This window comes from Asparagus officinalis, chromosome 8, assembly GCF_001876935.1.
Source record: "Asparagus officinalis chromosome 8, Aspof.V1, whole genome shotgun sequence".
Classification (NCBI taxonomy): domain Eukaryota; kingdom Viridiplantae; phylum Streptophyta; class Magnoliopsida; order Asparagales; family Asparagaceae; genus Asparagus; species Asparagus officinalis.
This window is the reverse complement of record NC_033801.1, coordinates 14,837,527-14,856,761: the sequence shown is the minus strand read 5'-3', so window position 1 is coordinate 14,856,761 and position 19,235 is coordinate 14,837,527. Positions and strand designations below refer to the sequence as shown.

At 36.9% G+C, this 19,235-nt stretch overlaps 2 protein-coding genes across 2 annotated transcripts; both read left to right on the top strand.

Moving 5' to 3' along the window:
* On the top strand, window positions 1,351-10,783 carry LOC109821996. Its single transcript, XM_020388148.1, has 10 exons — window positions 1,351-1,625; window positions 3,638-3,763; window positions 3,853-3,940; window positions 5,556-5,641; window positions 5,729-5,917; window positions 8,107-8,303; window positions 9,433-9,591; window positions 9,676-9,756; window positions 10,232-10,286; window positions 10,370-10,783. Exons 1-10 carry the CDS (start codon window positions 1,515-1,517, stop codon window positions 10,577-10,579), a joined length of 1,302 nt encoding a protein of 433 aa, XP_020243737.1. The 5' UTR covers window positions 1,351-1,514; the 3' UTR covers window positions 10,580-10,783.
* LOC109820675 (early nodulin-93-like) lies at window positions 18,001-18,867 on the top strand. Its single transcript, XM_020386856.1, has 4 exons — window positions 18,001-18,184; window positions 18,277-18,338; window positions 18,446-18,521; window positions 18,622-18,867. Exons 1-4 carry the CDS (start codon window positions 18,127-18,129, stop codon window positions 18,720-18,722), a joined length of 297 nt encoding a protein of 98 aa, XP_020242445.1. The 5' UTR covers window positions 18,001-18,126; the 3' UTR covers window positions 18,723-18,867.

The following is a 19,235-nucleotide window of genomic DNA, read 5'->3' as shown; positions in this document are numbered from 1 at the left end:
ATTTAATTAATTTTGATTAATAGTCATGATATGCTTTTTCCGCTGCATTGTATGTCATGATTCCAACAGTTTGAAAGTTTTAAAAGTTTAGAATTTGAGGGTGCTTATTTGTAATTTAAACTTTTAAGCGTGTTTCTATAATTTTTGAGACATTCAAGTATTAGCCACAAGTTTTAATTTCTTCATAGACTACTACTAATTTCTTGATTAATATTTGTTGTTTTAAGTTTTAAAACGTCAAGATGTTTTTTTATAATTTTAAAAATTTTAGGTTTTTTTAGGTTTTTTTGCAATACTTCATATATTATAGCATATTAGCTACATATAATTTCTTTATCTTAACAAACTAATACCGTAAAGCTATTTTACATATTTTATTAATATTATTTTTTAAATTATTGAGCTATAGATAGTTCACGTAGAATTACGATATGATACAATTATAATTAGGATAGATTAAGATGTATATGAAATATTCAAAATAATGAAGGGTAATATTGACTATGAAAAGATTTTTTCAAACTCGTGATTTTAAAGGGAGTATGATATCAGTCACTTAAATCTTTAATATTTTGATTTTAGTTCCCCCAAACAATTGAAATTTGAAAGTCCCAAGCTTTGATATCAATTTTGAAATCGGGGTGGACCTTTAACTTGGGAGACTAATGCTAGAATGCTTCCCATCTAAGGAATTTCAAAACATGAAGATATGGGGGCCTACTTTCAAAACATTTGCAAGATTTGAGGGACTTATTTCACAATATGAATATTTGGGGATTCACTTTTGAAAAAGTTTAAAGACTGATTTCTTCAAAACTTGAAAGATTTGGGGGCCAGGTGACTTACACGAAGCAGAGAGGAATTTAGAGAATTAATTTTGAGAGAGTTGGGTCAGATTATGCATTTTACTACCTATAAACATACTATCAGCAAATTGGCCATTTTTACATGTTTTCCTTATTATCTGATGGTGCTAAGACGGAGATTTAAAGATAATTTTTTAGATAAGAATTAGTAAAATAAAAAAGTTCATGGGGTTATGTGCATTAACTCCTAAAATTGTTCATTGGGGTTTGGACTAATAAAAAAAGTTGCTTGAGGTTCATTGGAACACCGCAAAAAGTTCATGGGGCTTTTCTGTAACTAACACTTCAAAGAAATTCACTTCCTCGGGTCCAGTATTTCTCACAAACCCACTGACATTCAGGACCCACACACACCACTTCGGATCCGAACCTCCAACAGACGCGGTGTAAGTCAATTACGTCCTCCTCGCATTACAGCAGATCTAATGTCCCCACGGCCAAAAACTACATTTGTATATTCATTGTACAAAGAAATAAAAAAAAGGGGGGCAAAAAAAAAAAAAAAGGCGCTTGGGAGTTCACAATAGCAACACGATCTATTACAATAATTATAAAACCCAAAGCTTCGAAAAAAGCAATCTTTGGGGTTTCCGATTTTCGAAGGGGAATCCAACATCCAATTCCTCTTCGAGCGAGAAGAAGAAGGAGATGTCTCTGTTAGGGGTGAAGATGAGCGAGGAGGTGTGGCTTACTTGTCTCTCTCATTCTCTAACCACCGAGACCGAGGAGATCATGGGCCTCCTCTTTGGTGACATCAAAGTAAAAACCCTAACTCTTTGTTGATTTTGGGGGGTTTTGTTTCCTTCGCGAAAAAGTTTGGTTCTTGTAGGGTTTTGAGTTCATTTGTCCTTGATGGGGTTGGGTTCTGTTTGCACGTAGAATTATGTAGGCATTGAGATAGTTTTGCAATTGAATGCTTGTATAGTTAATCAGAGCTTTGTAATTGCTCCAAATTGAGGTTTTGAGTTGATTTGAATGCTGGGTTCTAGTGGGCCTTTGCAAAATTTACTTTTTTTTAAGTACGTTGAGTTGATATTGGGACTGGGATAGTTGACATTTGGTGGTTTGGTTTCCAATTTTGTATGTAACAATGCTAGAAACTAGGAATGAATTTATTGTTCACTTAAACCGACTTTTGCAATTCAATGCTTATTATTATTTTTCCTTCTGTTTGATAATAAATTTCCTTATTATATTATTTAATTGCTAAACTAGATAGATATTAGAGTTTGAAGATGAGCGGAGATAAATAATGAGTGCACTCATACGAACTTAGCAGTTGCTCCAGATAAAATGAGAGAGAATTGATTGAGATGGGTTGACCTTGTGCAACGGTGGCCACTTACTTAACACACCAATCACACATCAATTGAGAGAGATCATCAAATTAAATTAACGGGACAAGGAGAGAATGAGGCCTAATATTATGTTGTTGGAAACAATTAAGATAGAGTTGACAATGGTTATCTTAATGGAGGAGGGAGGAGACAACCTTTGACGGAGCTGAATGAAAGAATAGGATTCATGTATCCTACCCCAAAATGTTGTTGTTTATCTAATTGATTAAAGTCTTCTAAATGTTATTTACTGGCAAATTGGGAACTTCTATAATAAGGACTTTATAAGCTTTAGAAGTTATATTTCTGGAAAGTTATATGATAAATTAAGATATTGAGAACAGACATGGAGAATCACTTAATGAAGCAAGCATAAGACACACGTTGAGAAAATTTTAAAAAGAAATTGGGTTTCTGTTGATTTTGGGACTGGTTTTCTTCATTGGGCTTGCATAAGTTTCTGTCATGGTAGGCACTTTTGGTTGATCTAGAAACCTGGTTTCCATGAAGTTTGATAGCTCTACTTGATGGCAAACTTGTCGTCTGCATACTTGGTTCATTCCACATTTTACATGTCAAATGTAAACAGGAAGTTTGCCAATTTCCTCAAAGGTAAGGGCAGTGAAGTCCATAAACAGTAATTTAGACATTATATCTAGTTATCTACCATTTCTCTGCGGACTTTACAAGTTCCCTTTTATACACAGTTGAGGTATGCTGTACATTCTGACCTTGAAAATTGAGCCATCCGGTCTAGTTAGATGCTTAAAATGGAAGTCCAACTTGTTTGTTGTCTCTGTGAAGGGTATCTTTAACTTCTGCTGTTTTCCTTATGTTGTTGGTCCTCAGAGATGAAAACACTTGTGTATGACAAAATTTAAGTTTTCTTCTTAAATTTGGACTAGATCTTGTTCTGAGCGGTATTTGGAGGGTTACATGGATATAGGAAGTATGCAATTGATTGTGCATGTTTGTTTCCCTACCCAATGAGTAGCTTTATTTCGATCCCCACTTTTCATAGTTCTTAGCTGGTAACCTGTTAATTGAGTAGATACTTATTTTGTAGATGATTAAATTTGTGCATTATTGGTTTTCTTGGCTAAATATATTGCTGCTAAACTTCAGTTTAGAACTGTATTTTTCAATGTTGACAAGGGTGCACTGAGCTGATCTCTTCTATCTGCCTCAATGTATCTTTATGATACAACAATGGCAATAATTACCATGTAATGTTAAATCATTAGATTATCTTCGAGTTTTTTTTTGTATCTTTGCTTTTCTACTTTAAAAGTTACTATGTAATGACCGTAACTGCATCCTATTCCTTAATCCTTATATAGTGCATGTTGTTTGTTTGCTAATTTAACTTTTTAATACTCAGCCTCTATAACTGTTGAATGTTGCTTTTCATTCTGTATTAAAATACCATTGTAGCCTGTGAACAGCGGGGGTGCAGTTGCTCTCATATGGGGTGCATCCCCACAGGTGAGATCTGATCGTCGAAAGGACCGTGTGGAAGTTAAGCCAGAACAGTTGGCTGCAGCGTCGGCTCAGGCTGAGATATCCTTTGCTTTATTGTAGAATGTTATTTTCGTCCTATTTTATCTCCTATAGAAATTTATACGTTGTTGAACTTAACTTATTAGCACAATATGACAATTTCAACGGGAAGACCCACAAGGGTGATTGGATGGTACCACTCTCATCCACACATTACAGTCCTTCCATCTCATGTAGGTAAGTTGACATATCTTTTGACTGTTTCTTAACTATTCTACTAGCGGAATAAAGTTTTGTATTAGTGATCTATATACTAAGCAAAATCTGTCAGTGACTAAAAGTTTACCATGATCCTATTTTTGGTGTTAACTTACTGGATTATTTTTCTATTGGCCCATTGATCATTCTGTCATGTGAAGCTCTAAGGGTGCATATTATATGCATACATGTGTGTGTAGCGTGTTTATATGTAAACTTATCTGCAAATGATGTGATGTGGAAACTCTCAGAACTAGGATGCAATTCAACATGATTATAGTATCTTGAATACAAGTTACTTTTGGAGGCTTAGGTGATAATTAGATTATTCTTTTGGTTTCCTTTGATTTGGCATTTTTTAGACTGGAATTTTATTTCGCATGGAAAGCCATTTCTTGTCAAACTAATGGCAGCTTGTGATTCACAGCAATATTTACTATGAAAAGTTCTGCAATAAAGGTAGGAGAAAAACTTAGTGTTGCAAAAATATGTTGAGATCATTATTTATGTGGTTCTGCACTGATTCCTATGCCCACTGGTAATGGTCAAGATATGATTTCAATTTGATACTAAGGTCAACATGATGTGTTGTATTTTTCCAAGATTTTCAGACCCTGAACCCAGTAGGGCAGTAACCGAATTCTAATATGAGAGTATCTCAAGCTCACAGGATATACTTGGTATTCAAAGTGCCTTTTACTTTTCTCACTTCCTACAATTCTCTTTACCTCAATCCTCAAATGTGCATACCTTGGGGCTAAGTAAAATGCATGAAGCTTCTGGATTGGGGATGAGTACTGTAACACCTGGAGTCCAGGGCCTTGGGGAAGGCCCTTGACAATGGGGAATATATGTAGTGTTATCAGAGGTCCACCATAATAGGATTTAAGAGGCGTTCACAATCTCAAACCCTCTAGAATTTTATCCCCATGAAGACATCTCCTCTTCTTTTAAGCCTGAGCTTTTATCATCTTTTACTGATTATATGGATTGTAAGTTCATTCTTGCGGCAGTATCATCTGTCTCAGGCTCGTTTATTTCTATTTAAATTGTCTCCTCCACTATAGGCAATATTGTTCTCTTTCTTTTTCTGTCCATTTGTATTCGAGAGAGTTTTTAGGTGGTTGTAAGAGTTATGCTTGCTGATTAATAAAATAGGTTTCCCTTTCAACCAACTTTCTTCCATGGATTTGGAGGAAACCCCTTTGTCCTCAGTTTATATGTCCATGAATTATCCACCATCTCAAGGTGTTAACCAGAGATTGATAGCTGGTCGTAAAATTTGGTCCACTTTTCAATCATTTTGGTAGAAAAAAGATCAGCTGGTGGTGCTGATATTTCATGTTGGTCTTAGAACTTCTGATAAAGGAGAAAGGAGTCTGAGATTTCTAATCAAGAACAAAAAAAATAAGGGTTATGTGCATCTATATTATGAGTTGCCTGTTATATTCTTCTCCCTGTATATTCGTCAATCATCGCTCACTTGGTTCATGTGTCTTTATTTTCCTTGATTTGAAAATTTATAGATTGCTAACTGCTGTCTCTTAATATTTCTTAGTTGCCTTATTGGAACTATTAAATCCACTGTTTACAGATGTCAGGACTCAGGCAATGTATCAACAGTTGGATCCTGGTTTCATTGGTCTGATATTTTCCTGTTTCAGTGAAGATGCTCAGAAGGTATGTGTCAAATGGTGCTGTTTACATTTCAGTTGTTAACTACAACTTCCTCTCTTTTAACCAAAATAAATGTGTGAATTTCCTCAGGTTGGAAGAATTCAAGTCATTGCCTTCCAGTCTCTGGATGGAAAACAGAGAAGCCTTTCTCTTGTTCCTAACACTTCTCTTTTAGAGCTTGAATCATCTTGGAGCTCCTCTGAGAGGTCTGCATCAGAGTCTACATCTATTGACAACTTTGAAGATACTAGTGATTCAAGAATGACGAAACCTAAAAAGGTAGGTAATCTTTCCTGTTTGTTAACTCTGAATAGTTTGCCCAGCCTATTTATATGTTGTGTGACCTGTTAGATTCGATGAATGCGCCTTGTCAGTTATGAGCTGGCCTCGGCATTTACTGTTTTCTAGGCTTATGTTGTCAATAATCAGTGTTATTGAGGCGCGCGCCTCGGGCGCGCCCCGGGCGTGAGGCGCTTCAGCCTAGGCGAAATGCGCCCCGCCACGCTAGCAGCGGGGCGCCTGCACGCAACGAGGCGCGCGCCTCGCCGTTGCGCCTCGCTCCGGCCCGCTCTCGCGCCTCGCATCCCGCCTCATGCGCGCCGCCTCATCGTGCGCCTCACACCTGTGTTATGCTAACATATCTTTTTCTTCTATTTTTTTTAATAATTTACATTAATTACATATTTATATCATGTCAATATAACTCCTTTCTTACTATGCTAATCTTATTTTTCATCTTTTTCATCGTTTTAACCTATAAAAAGGAAACTAATATTTATGTATTTATATATACTTGTTTGCCTAATTGCTAACTTCCTTCTCTATATTAGCATTGCTAACTAGCAATATTATGGAAACATGTAAATATGTAATTGCTTACATTCATTCTTTATCTTTTTCAAGCTAAGTAGCAAAATCAATTAAAGAATACTAACAAAAAATTATAAAACATTCATGTTTCGTAATTATATTCTTAGTCATTTTATATGTGCATAATTTTATTAACATATGCTCATTAAATCGTTTAATCACGTATTTGATGGATTTAAATACATGTTTTCTTGTATCTTTTTTGTTTACTTTCAAAAATCCAGTTAGGCATTGAATTTGGGATTTAAAGTTGATATTCTCATTAGATTTTGCGCATGTTAGGTAACTAATATGTTGCTTATAATGTTTCTGTTCTTATGATGTTTGCGCCAAATTATTAATCTTGAGTTATGCCCGCCTCAGTTAGTGACAGGGCGCGCGCCTTGTTGTGCCGCCTTGCGCATGGTGCGCGTAAGGGACCTTTGCGCCCCGCATTGCGCCTTGCGCCTCGATAACACTGGTCAATATAAAGAGAAATAAATATTTATCAAATGAGCTATTAGAAGATTCACTTTAGTAGCTTAAGATTATTATGAATAAATGATCACTTGCACAGCTCTTTTTCATGTCTAAACTTCTTATCAATTTATCATGTTATGTTAAAGTAGTAAAAAAGCCTGCCATCTAGATTTTGTTATAAATGCTGTACTGTATCATCAGTTCATTATGTCACAGTAAAGTATTAAAAAAAACTGTCATCAATTTAGTGTGTAACTTTGTTAAGTCTATTGAAAATTAATTCTCTCATGTAGCCATTATGGTTCCCCAATCAAAACAGGCTTTTGTTGCTATGAAGAAATGTTTTATATCATTTTAGTTTATCTATAAAAAAAACTAGAAAGAAAAAAAAAATCAATTTGTAAGATTAACAAAATAGAAACAATTGCTTTATGAATACTGCACCTGGTCCCGTAATAGAGAGCTGAATAATTTTGGCTTTAGTTTTGCAAATCGGGTTGGCTTGACTCTACGGTGCAACTTGTTCTACTCAGAAATCATTCCTTTGGAAGTATTGCACTAATAAGAACCTCTTTGGAGAGAGAAAAGACAGTAAGTGCTGTTGACTCGAAAAGCATGTCTGTGTTCTATATTCTGAGGTCGAACACAGAGTGTCTTAGGTAAGATGGATATATAGCTTACCAAGTATATGGACGATTGGACTTTGAGAATCATAACGAGTTTGTATGGATTCACTACGTATGTGTCAATATTACTCCTAGGTTGGAAGCCATGATTTGAGAATTCCATGGTCTTGGCATGCTTATTTTATTAATGATGCTCTAATTAATGAATAAGGTCACTCTTCGATTTGACTGTTGTGCTTACTGTAGAGTTTAGCTTTGCGGGCTTCCCACTTTATTCTCCTTCTTTTCTTTTCCATTTTTGTTTCTAGACTTTTTTGATGCTATCTTATGCCCTTGGTATTAAATAGTCGCTCCAGAGGTTGCTCTAGTTGTTCTATGTGTTTCATATAGTGACGATGTTTAATAAAATAGAAAATGGACATTGTTCTGATATGACTACATGAAAGTTCCGTTAGCTATTTATAATTATTTGATTTGAGTATGATTCTAGATAAGCTATGTCATTTTGTTTAGGTTGGGGGAGGATCTTCAGGTTTGGAGGAGTTCTTTTATCATGATGATGTCAATTATTCCGGAAAGCAGAGAAAAAGAGAGAATTCTCATCTCCCTAACCACACTGACAACTTAAATAACAATGCACTTGATGCAGACTCTATGGATATGACCGCCAGTATGCAGGAAGCTCTGCACAGGTCTAACCTGGACATGAGGTATGAATGAAATATCACTATATCATTTCCTTTTTTCCTTTAGGATCTATATATGTTTAGATGCAAACATACATGATTAGCGCAGAGTTGATTTCATTGGCTCATTGTTCTTATTGGTTGTTTTGATATGACTACTAACATCTTATCAATCAGCAAGCATCTGTCTCCTCTTTTTCATTTCTGCACCATATATTTGATGTATCAAGCATGATATAGATCATTAGAAGATGACATTTATAAAGCTATTGTTTCTATAGTTAACCTTAAGAAATGAATTATTACTTGTTTATGATTTTAGTACTTTTAAAAATACTAGGCCGCTAAAGTTTGAAGATCTATGAATATGGATACAAGGATATCACATTTTTGGATGTTAATCTTGAGTTTGTCAGCATGTTACTGAGTGCAAGGATTGAAATTAATCTTTTTGGCATATCTTAATGGGATACTTTTTGCCACTGAGACATAAGAATTCCATCCTTCAAATCCACAATGTCCATCTTCTACAACTTCAAATATTTCAAGTTGAAGACAGTTGTTTATATCTGTTACAGACCACGATTCCCGTATGCATCATTTTTAAGACCACATTAACTCATCAGTTGTAACTCCCTCCCTCCCTCCCCCCTCCTCCCCCCTCTCTCTAACACACACACACACTCTCTCTCTCTCTCTCTCTCTCTCTCACTCATATTCCTAATTTCTCATTATCCCTAAAATGCCATTTATTTTAATGTTATTTCCTTTATCCGGAATAAAGAATTAACATTTTGCTACATGATGTTCCACATCTTACAAGCTAACATTTACTAGCATAATATGTACAAGTTGATACACTTATTAAACTTTACTCTAAAACTTCAATTTCATTTAAATTAACCAGCAGTCTCAATGTTTCCCCGACACACTCCAAAAAAAAGTGAAAAATGTTGCCAGATTTTAGTTATGTGTATTTAGGGACACATGTATATGTTTCTTAAACTATATGCACTGTAGGGGTACTTGGTTAGATTCTCCTGGGAGAGTTGTAAAATATCTATTTACATTTTGTGCATTGTTCTGTATTATGTGTTTTTTATATGTTCAAATTTGAGCCTTCTAAAGTTACATTCTCTATTTGGACTGGCAGTGGTGCTGAGTATGTGAGGAAAGAAGTTCCTTTGCAAGTCCTTCCAAGCAAGGCTTTGTTAGAGCTCGATTGCCCTTTAGCTTCCTTTGTTGATATGCAGCGTGTTCTGTTTGAAGAAGAACGATCAGCATATAATCAAGCGATCTTACAGAACATGCGGTAACTTGCTTTTTTTATGGTCTCTCTCTGTGCTCTGCGATTGTTAGAATCTTCTTATGATCTTTGTTTCTTTATTTTGTCTAGAAACGGGAAAATACACCCACTCACTTATATTCATCACACATCCACATACCAGGCTTCTCTCTGCAAGCTAATGGAATATTGGTGAGTATATTTGTCCTTTATCCTTTTCCCTTGCTTTATGGTATTAACTTGGGAGAGATTTCACAGAACTCCCGTGATCTTTTGGGATTTGTTCAAATCTACCATAAACCTTTTATTTTTCCTTGTAGAAAAACCTACCATCAACTTTCCAAACTGATTAAAAAAATACCATGAAGTATTGTAGGTTCTTGCTAAGAGTGTTAGTGCCTTGGATAATATGAATTACCCTTGATAATATGAATTACCCTTATTTATATCTGTCAGCCTACAGAGATCACTAGGCAAATATTAAAGTATAGAAGGAAAAAACCGTCCAAAACATGTCAACAAAACGTGATAGTTTAGCGGAAAAAGTTCACAGTACTATTGTCCAAACATTCTAAAGCTCGTGACTCCATTGCAGTTTTGTGAAATTCTATCCATTAACTCACAGTATTCGAAACTTTTGATGACATCACTTCCATCTTGCTTGCAGTTTAAGTCCTGCGATTAATACACTCGAGGCCCAAATGAAGGAGAATGAAATTCGAGTAAGCACTGTTCCTTTCTCAATACTTTTGGATGTAAACTACTAAGTAGTTGACAACCGTTTGTTTTTTTACTGGGGGGAAAGTTGGCTCAGCTGATGGAGGAGGCAAAGTCTTTAGAACTCGAAGCAGCAGGTATCAGTCAGCACGAGATGAACATGAACGCTCATCGTCAGTTACTTTCTCAGTCTCCTCGTGAGAGATTGACAATGGGGAGCCGTGATATGCGATTCTCAGTAGAACCTTCGGGTGCAAGAAGCCCGAGCGGTTCTCGTAGCAGGAGAAAGACGCCATAGTTTTGTATAGTGCATCAGTCTGTTTATCCCATCATTTTGTAAGCTATTGGACATTGTTCATCTTTCAGTTATTTGTATGTCATTGTTTATCACTGTTGGTTTGGTAATAGATTATGTCGAGAGTACATTTTTCGTTGTGCTTGATGCTCCTGTGGTCGCTCAATCTCGTTCAAAATTTTCTAATTCAAGATGTTCTTTTGTAGCCGCGACGAGGGTCCTGCTCTGTTTTTTTATTTAATAATTTAATAATTTAATTTCGATATGTGCAGTTGTGTAGTCATTATAATGCTTTTCCTTACTACCTGTTAAAGAGTACCCTTGGTACCGCTGAATCGAGTAGATGGAGATTTGTTCACCTGTTTGTCACTGAATATAGTTTCTGTCAATATTCTTAGTTTTGTTCAATGATTATTAGCTTTCTATTCATGGCAAGATAATCACGTTCTTTTAATATATAATGAAGTCGTCGTTTGAAAAGATATTTGAGAACATACTTGCTTATTCCCTGGTTAATTGGTTCTTGACATATGGAGATATTTGTTTCCACATATCTTGTTATGTACATTGTTAATTTATATAAGTAGTCATTCGCAGCCGCGCTCTTAAGTTTTTCTAAGATTTGAATGGCCAAAAATCTCGCCAATATGAGGGAACGCAATCGATCGAGTAAGCGTACGTCTTCTCTCTCATTATTAGCTTTTGCTTTAAGAAAGCTAAGGAATGCCAATGGATGGCCGCTAGGGGTAGGCACTAGGCCGGGTTGGCCCACTACCCCGCTTGCTCGGCTGGCTCTTGAGCCCGGCTCGACATAGGACGGACCCGATTTGGCCCGCTATCGTAGCGGACCGCATGATCGTGCTGGGCTGGCTTCTACCAATGAGAGGGCCGGCATCTCGCTAGGCCCATGGAGCCCAGCGAGCGAGCTGGGCCTAAATGTAAGCGGGCTGGCCTTCTGAAACCAGCCTGTTGGCTCGCGTACAATATTTTTCCCCTTCATGATTTCATGAGTTCATCCCTTACAATTTTGCCTATACATAATATAAACATTGAATAAATTGTATTGTTACAAGATGACATATTTTCTTTATTTTTATTTCCTTAAAGTTTGTTGTAACTTATTCCTATATTTTTAAACTAGTGAAACAATTAGTTGCTATCCGTGGAGCAGGACTTGCTCCAAACCACATAAAATTTCTGTATTTGTGATATTTCTTTCTATCATTCTATGCAAATATACAATTTTACTTAATAAAATTATATAAATTGTATTATTACAAGTTGACATATTTTCTTTATTTTTATTTGCTTAAAGTTTGTTGTAACTTATTACTATATTTTTAAACTAGTGAAACAATTAGTTGCTGCCTATGGAGCATGACTTGCTTCAAACCACGTAAAATCTCTGTATTTGTGATGTTTGTCTCTATCATTCTATGCAAATATACAATTTTACTTAATAAAAAATGTATTGTTAGTTAATTATATATAATTATTAAATGTTAAACAATACTTAAAAACTATTTAAAAAACTAAAAACTATTTACAAAATCTTAAAAAAATAAAAATAAAATTTGGTTGGTCGAGCGGGCCGACACGTGTCATGACCCACTTTACTTAATCTTATACCACGAGCAGGTTAGGTTGAGGTCTAAGCCCGCGATCAAGCGATAAAACATAACACGCTTGTCTTGCTGCGGGACATGGGCCGTCTCGTCTCACTCCTGAAGACTGAACCTGCGCGAGATGGCTTGCAAGACGAGCCAACTCGTCCCGTTACCCACCCCTAATGACCGCCCGAGTATTTTAATGTTTTTATACATTCTGTGGATTATATTCTTAATATAAGCTGGATGGAGTAATGCCTAATTCGATTCAGACCAGTCCAAAGTTTTTAGATGAGTTGGACCCTTCAATTTAGGGTAAGGTTCGGTTATTGTGCAAAAATAATGTGGACGCTGAGTTTTATCTATGAGTAAGTTATTTAACAAAAATGAACCAAGAACTCGTGAGATATCTTCTGAAAGAGGACGGGAAAAAAAAAAGGCGAGGAGGAGGGGGAGAGAGGGTGGGGGGCGGGATCCACATAAACATCCCTGAAAAGGAGGTGATCCAGCCGCACCTTCCAGTACGACTACATTGTTACGACTTTACTCCAGTCACTAGCCCGCCGTTACAAATTCTTTTCTTTTCCGATAGCCAGACTATATAGAGATCGGTTAGTTTTTAGGCTAAGTTGCACAAAATTACCATAAAGTTTTCCGTTTTGATAATTAAAAACCACAAGTTGCATTTTGGTATTAAAAAAATATCATAAAATTTCTAAAATTTGCAGGTTACTACCATCGATCATTTAAATAAGAAAATTTTCATTTGAATGTTTCTCTATGACACATGCATACTAATTTTAGAATTTTCTAACTATTAATATTTGTTAAAACTTTCATTAGAAATATCCCGTATGTATTTAAAAGTAGAATTAAGATAAGTTTGAAAAAAATTGGTTGATTTAGTAGCAAATCTAACAAATATTATCTAAATTTGGCATGAAAGTATTATCAAGGAATATTTGGATAAAAATTTCCACTTTTACGTGATCAATGGAAGCAATATACAAAATCTAAAAACTTTGTGGTATTTTGTTATACCAAAATGCAACTTGTGATATTTAATTATCGAAACGTGAAAGTTTGTGATATTTTTTGCTGTTGATAATAGTGTTAGTAGTGGATTTTTAGTCATACATTGGTTGTGAGAACACACATCACCATCCTCTACTTGTATGAAAATATGTGCACACTCAATATTCAACTTAAGAGAAAATTTACCCAAGATTCTTTCTCTCTCTCTCTCTTACTTTAACATGGTATTAGAACTAGAGTTATTATTTTCCTTCCAGTAATTTTTTTAACGCTTCTGCGTTCTTTTGCCAAATATTGGCCTTGCTTCTTTGTAACCGTTTAAATGCCTTTGTCAGATTTTTGGTCTTGCTGCTTTGCGGCCTCTTAACGAGTTTTCGTTCTCGTATTCAAGATCGTTTTTCGATTTCAAATTTACGGCATCATCGTTTCAAGAACATCTCTTGGTCTTAAATTTACGGCATCTTCGTTCCAAGACCATCTCTCGGTCTCAAATTAACGACATCGCCGTTTCAAGCCGTCTCTCGGCCTCAAACAAACGACATTGCCGTTTCATAGTCAGTTACGACATCGCTGTTTCAATCCATCTCGACGTCTCAACGTCTCAACATCGACATTAATCCGTTATAGGTCTCCGGCATGAGCATCAGATCCCGCCGATCTTCGGGCCACCTTGGTCGCTGGTTGCTTCTTTTTTCTCAGATTTGATAGTCATTTTAATCTTCGGGTTTCTACATTAACCTCGGGTTCTCCTTTAAACATTCGGGTTTCGTTCAAGGATTATTATCTTGAACTTTGAATTGCTGCTATTATGGCCTCTTCATTGGCACCTGCTTCTCAGGTTCGGTCTAAACTCTTTTGCACCTATTGTAAGAAGGAGGGACACCACTTTGAGATATGTTTTCAGCTTTATCCTGAGTTACGTTTCTCAGGAACTGGCCATAGTCAACGATCCCCTCAGTCCGATCCTCTAGGACACCAGGATTACCGGTCAATGTTATGTCATTTACCACTTCAGACCCTACCATTCAAGCCATTGTAGATATTAGCCGTCAAATTACGGCTCTTCAGCATACCACTTCTCCATCTGTTGCAAAACTCTCTGATATTCGCCGTCAAATTGAGGCTATTCAAGCTATTGCAAATATTAGCCGTCAAATTGCGGCTCTTCAGCATACCACCTCTCCATCTGCTGCATAACTCTCTGATATTCACCATCAAATTGATGCTCTTCAGCATAGAGCCTCTGCATCTACTGCAAAACTCTCTGGTATGCGTCTTGCTGGTTCTTCAGCCAACCCTTTGGTCTTTGGTACGAATGATCACTGGATTTTTGACTCTGGTTGTTCCTTTCATATGACCCATAATGTCTCCCTCTTATCTTTTGTCTTTACTTCCTCTTCTCATCCCACTATCTACACGGCTACTGGATAACCTTTATCTATCACTCGGTATGGTTGTATCACTCTACAGACTGACCCATCTGGTCGTCTAACTCCTGGTCCCGTCTATGTGGATCCTCAGTTATGTTTGAATTTAATTTCCGTTAGCTCCTTATGTATGGATGACCTACTTGTCTTATTTTCTTCTGATACTTATATTGTGCAGGATCTATAGACGGGCAAGACTGTTGGGGCCGGTCGGAGGAGAAACAAACTGTATTTTCGGGAATATCCTCACCTTTCAGAGTCCATACGTCCACATTCTCTTGTTGCTTCTCTAAGTCCAAAATCCTTTACCTTGCTTTTCGTAGATTTGTGACATAGACGGCTTGGTCATGTGTCTCATAAAAGGCTGAAAAGTCTTGTCCAGTCCGGAGTACTTGGTCCTGTATCCTTTTGTTCTCATATTGAGTCATGTACTAGTTATAATTTGGCTAAATTCACTGCCCTACTATTTCCAACCAGTACATCTGTTTCCACTTTCTTATTTGCTTTGGTCCATTCTGATATCTGGGGGCTAACTCCTCTGTCTTTTTCATCTGGCTACTTATATTATATTAGTTTTATTGATGATTTCTCTCGTTATATATGGGCCTACCTACTTAAAAATTGCTCTGACGTACTTGCTGCTTATCAAGTCTTCACTGCGATGATCTTCACTCAATGACAAGCTCGTTTTAAAGTTTTTCATTCTGACTGTGCCGAGTACCTATCCTCTATCATGTCCTCTCATGGGACTATTTTTCAATAGTTATGTCCCTACACTCATGAGTAAAATGGTATTGTTGAATACAAATATCATCATATTCTCGATACCGCTCGATCCATGCTTATTTCTTACTCTGATCCTCGTCGTTTCTGGACTGATGTCATTCTCACTATTACTCATGCCATTAATATCACTACATCTAGCTCTCTTTTTGGTGCTACTCCTCATAGTCATGTTTATACTCATCCTTCCCGTTATGATCTGGTCCGTGTTTTTGGTTGTCACTATTTCGTACTTCTGTCATCTCACGAACGTGATAAATTATCTCCCAGACCTGTTCTCTGTGTATGTTTAGGAATTAGTTCAGAACATTGAGGTTATTGTTGTTATGATCTCGCATCTCGTCGAGTTCATATATCTTGACATGTTTAGATCGAAGAGGATTCTCCATTTTATTTTGCTTTCGATGATTTCAATTTCTTCCACACTACTGATCGTGCTTCTCCGCTAGCTGCATCACCCACTTTCTTACCTCAGTTCTCCTTTCAAAATCTCCCTGAAATTTCTCAATCTCCTTCTGTCGACTCTCCCTCACCTGAGCCTTCTCTTTCACCATCTGATCCCTATCCCGTAGACACGACACCCACTCTAGAAAATATTGTTAACCTCCATGCACCTGCGCCAATATCTTCCTAGCCTGAGGTTCCTCTTGCTCTTCGTCAAGGCAAACATTCACATGTCATGTCTGCACAGAATGCTTCGGTTACTTCCTATTTATCTATCTTTTATAATTTTCTTGCTGCCATTCATATTACAATTGAGCCAAAGTAATTTCAAGAGAACGTTCAATATTCAGAATGGTGATATGCTATGTGGCTGAGGAATTTCAAGCCTTTCTGCAAACACATACCTGAGATGTTGTTTCATGTTCCCCTGACATCTATTTAGTTGACAGTAAATGAGTTTATAAGGTCAAGTATCGTCATGATGACACATTTGAACGTTCTCGTTTAGTGGCTCGAGGTTTTACTCAGCAACAAATTATTGATTATGAGGAGACTTTTGCTCCTGTTACTCAGATGCTCATCGTTTGTACTCTTCTTGCGGTCGCTGTTGCTCATCATTGGCCCTTATACCAGATGAATGTCAAAAATACTTTTTTCATGGCTCTTTATCTGAGACAATATATATGCAACCGTCTCCAGGGTCCAATATTCCTCCGGAACATGTATGGCTCCTTCGCCGTGCTGTTTATGGTCTCAAGCAGGCACTCCGCGCTTGGTTTGAGTATTTTTGCGACGTCGTGCTCAAGGCGGGCTTTATGGAAAGTCATCAAGATGCTTATCTGTTTGTTCGCACTACATCGCATGACAGAGTTTTATTACTCATCTATGTAAATGATATGATCATTACAGGTGATGATGTGACTGATATACAATACATATAATCTTAATTGTAACAACAGTTCCACATGAAGAATCTTGGATCTCTTCGGTATTTTTTTTGGTCTAAAAATTTCTCAAGGCCCATGAGGTGTACTACTATCTCAACAAAAGTATATCTCGGATATTCTAGATCGAGCTGAGCTAACTGATGATGTAACTATCGATACTTCACTCTAATAGAATATCAAACTTCTCTCTACTGATGGTGAGCCTCTATCTGATCCTACCGATATCAACATCTTGTTGGCCAGTTGGTCTATCTGTGCATCTCTCGATCAGATATCTCTCATGTTGTTGGCATTGTTAGTGCTCCATGTTATTGTATATTTCTTGGTGATTCTCTAATTTCCTGGCGGAGTAAGAAACAAGATGTTGTTGCTCTTTCCAGTACTGATGCAGAGTATTGTGCAATGTCCACAACAGCTAAAGAAATTATTCATCTTCGTCGTCTTCTCAGTGATTTTGGTATTTCTATTTCGACTCCTACTTCTCTATACTGTGATAATAAGAGTGTCATACAGATTGCTAATAATTCAGTATTTCATGAGAGGACCAAACACATTGAGATCGACGCTCATTTTGTCCGTCAACAAGTTATCAATGATAAGATAATTCTACTTCCTCATGTGTCATTCGCCGACGAGCTTGCATATTTCTTCACAAAGACCTTATCTGTTCATCGGTTTTAGTCTCTTGTACGCAAACTCACTTTGTTTGATCCAACATGAGTTTGAGGACGGTTGTTGATAATAGTGTTAGTAGTGGGTTTTTAGTCCCACATTGGTTGTGAAAACACACCTCACCCTTCTCTACTTGTATAAATATATGTGCACACTCAATATTCAACTTACGGAGAAATTTATCCAAGACTCACTCTCTCTAACTTTTGCAATTTAGCCTAGTTTTAAATTAAAGATTTTTCTTAACAGCAGTATACGAAGTAAGAATAATATTACAACATCACCTAGCTACGACTGATCCTTGAGGAGCATCATCACACGTGACGACAGTAGTCCACTCAGAAGGTGTCACAACATAACCGACACTTAACCCGTGGTTTTCTTCTGCAGCACCTTTTTCATATCCATTTGCAAAAACCAGGGGTATTTTGTAAATACCACATATGAGGAGCACTCCTGATAAAACAAGGGACCTCAGCTCGCTGGTTCCAAAACAAAAACCATCAGCTGCTCACCCACTCTCTCAACTATAAATACACAGATCACTCAAATCATGCATCAGAATCGCTCAAACCTTGCGGTCACATTAGTGATTTTATATCCTCCTTCAGTTTTTCATTACTAAGCTCAAGGATATGGGTTCAGTCACCCAATTTGATCAGAAGCTTGCCCTTGCCAAACGCTGTTCTCATGGTAATTAACTAACTAAATTAATTTCCTAATATTATCATCTTACATTAATTTCTTAAGCTAATCAGCGCATATTTTGATCTTATGTTGAGCAGAAGGAGTAGTTGCTGGTGCCAAGGCTGCAGTTGTTGCAAGTGTCGCAGCTGCCATTCCTACTGTAATCACCTAGCTCTTAACTCTCTTAGCGAAAGTCGATTTTTATCGATTTTTGTTTCTTTTTCGATGATTTTAGCAGAAGGACTAATTGTTATTATTTGGATGCAGTTGGCTAGTGTGAGAATGCTGCCATGGGCAAGATACAACCTTAATCACACTGCTCAAGCTCTCATTATCTCCACAGGTTAATTTACTTTATTTCTAATCAACTATTGTCCTTAGAGCTGTTTATTATTTTCCTTCGCTTTGATAAATGACGAAATATTTGCGAATGAACTGTGCAGTTGCCGGAGCTGCTTATTTCATAGTTGCAGACAAGACGGTCTTGGCATCAGCAAGGAAGAACTCTTTCAAGAACACCCAGCTTGCCAACATCAAAGCTTAGCTTATGATTAATTTTCATGTAATTTAGCTACTAGGAATAAGTAGTGTGCATGTAGAAACTATACTAATGAAGTTATATATGCAGCTATGATGTTAATGGTTTCAGTGAACGACTATTATATAAAGGTTTGAGCAACCTTTTAGTATCACATCGCCCGTGGTTTGTTTGATAGAGCACTTTATAAATTGAAACTAGTTAGCTCTCGCCACCTAACTTTACGAGGTGAACGAGATGCGGAGATGCGGAGATGCGGAGGCTATTTAGTCGGAGTCAGGGAAGACCCCGGCCCCACTACCGCAGAGATGCGGAGGCTCCGAGAGGAGTAAATATTCCCGGTTTTTGTGTAAAAGTTTTCAATGCAGCTATTTAGTCGGAGTCAGAATCTGTGAAGGACTTCAAATTCATGAAGAAAATATTAAAGAGAGTTTATTGATAAAAGATCATGTCTCTAGGTCTTACAATACTTTGCTAATTTAGAATCAAACCGGATTTGCTTTCTAATTAAAACAGACT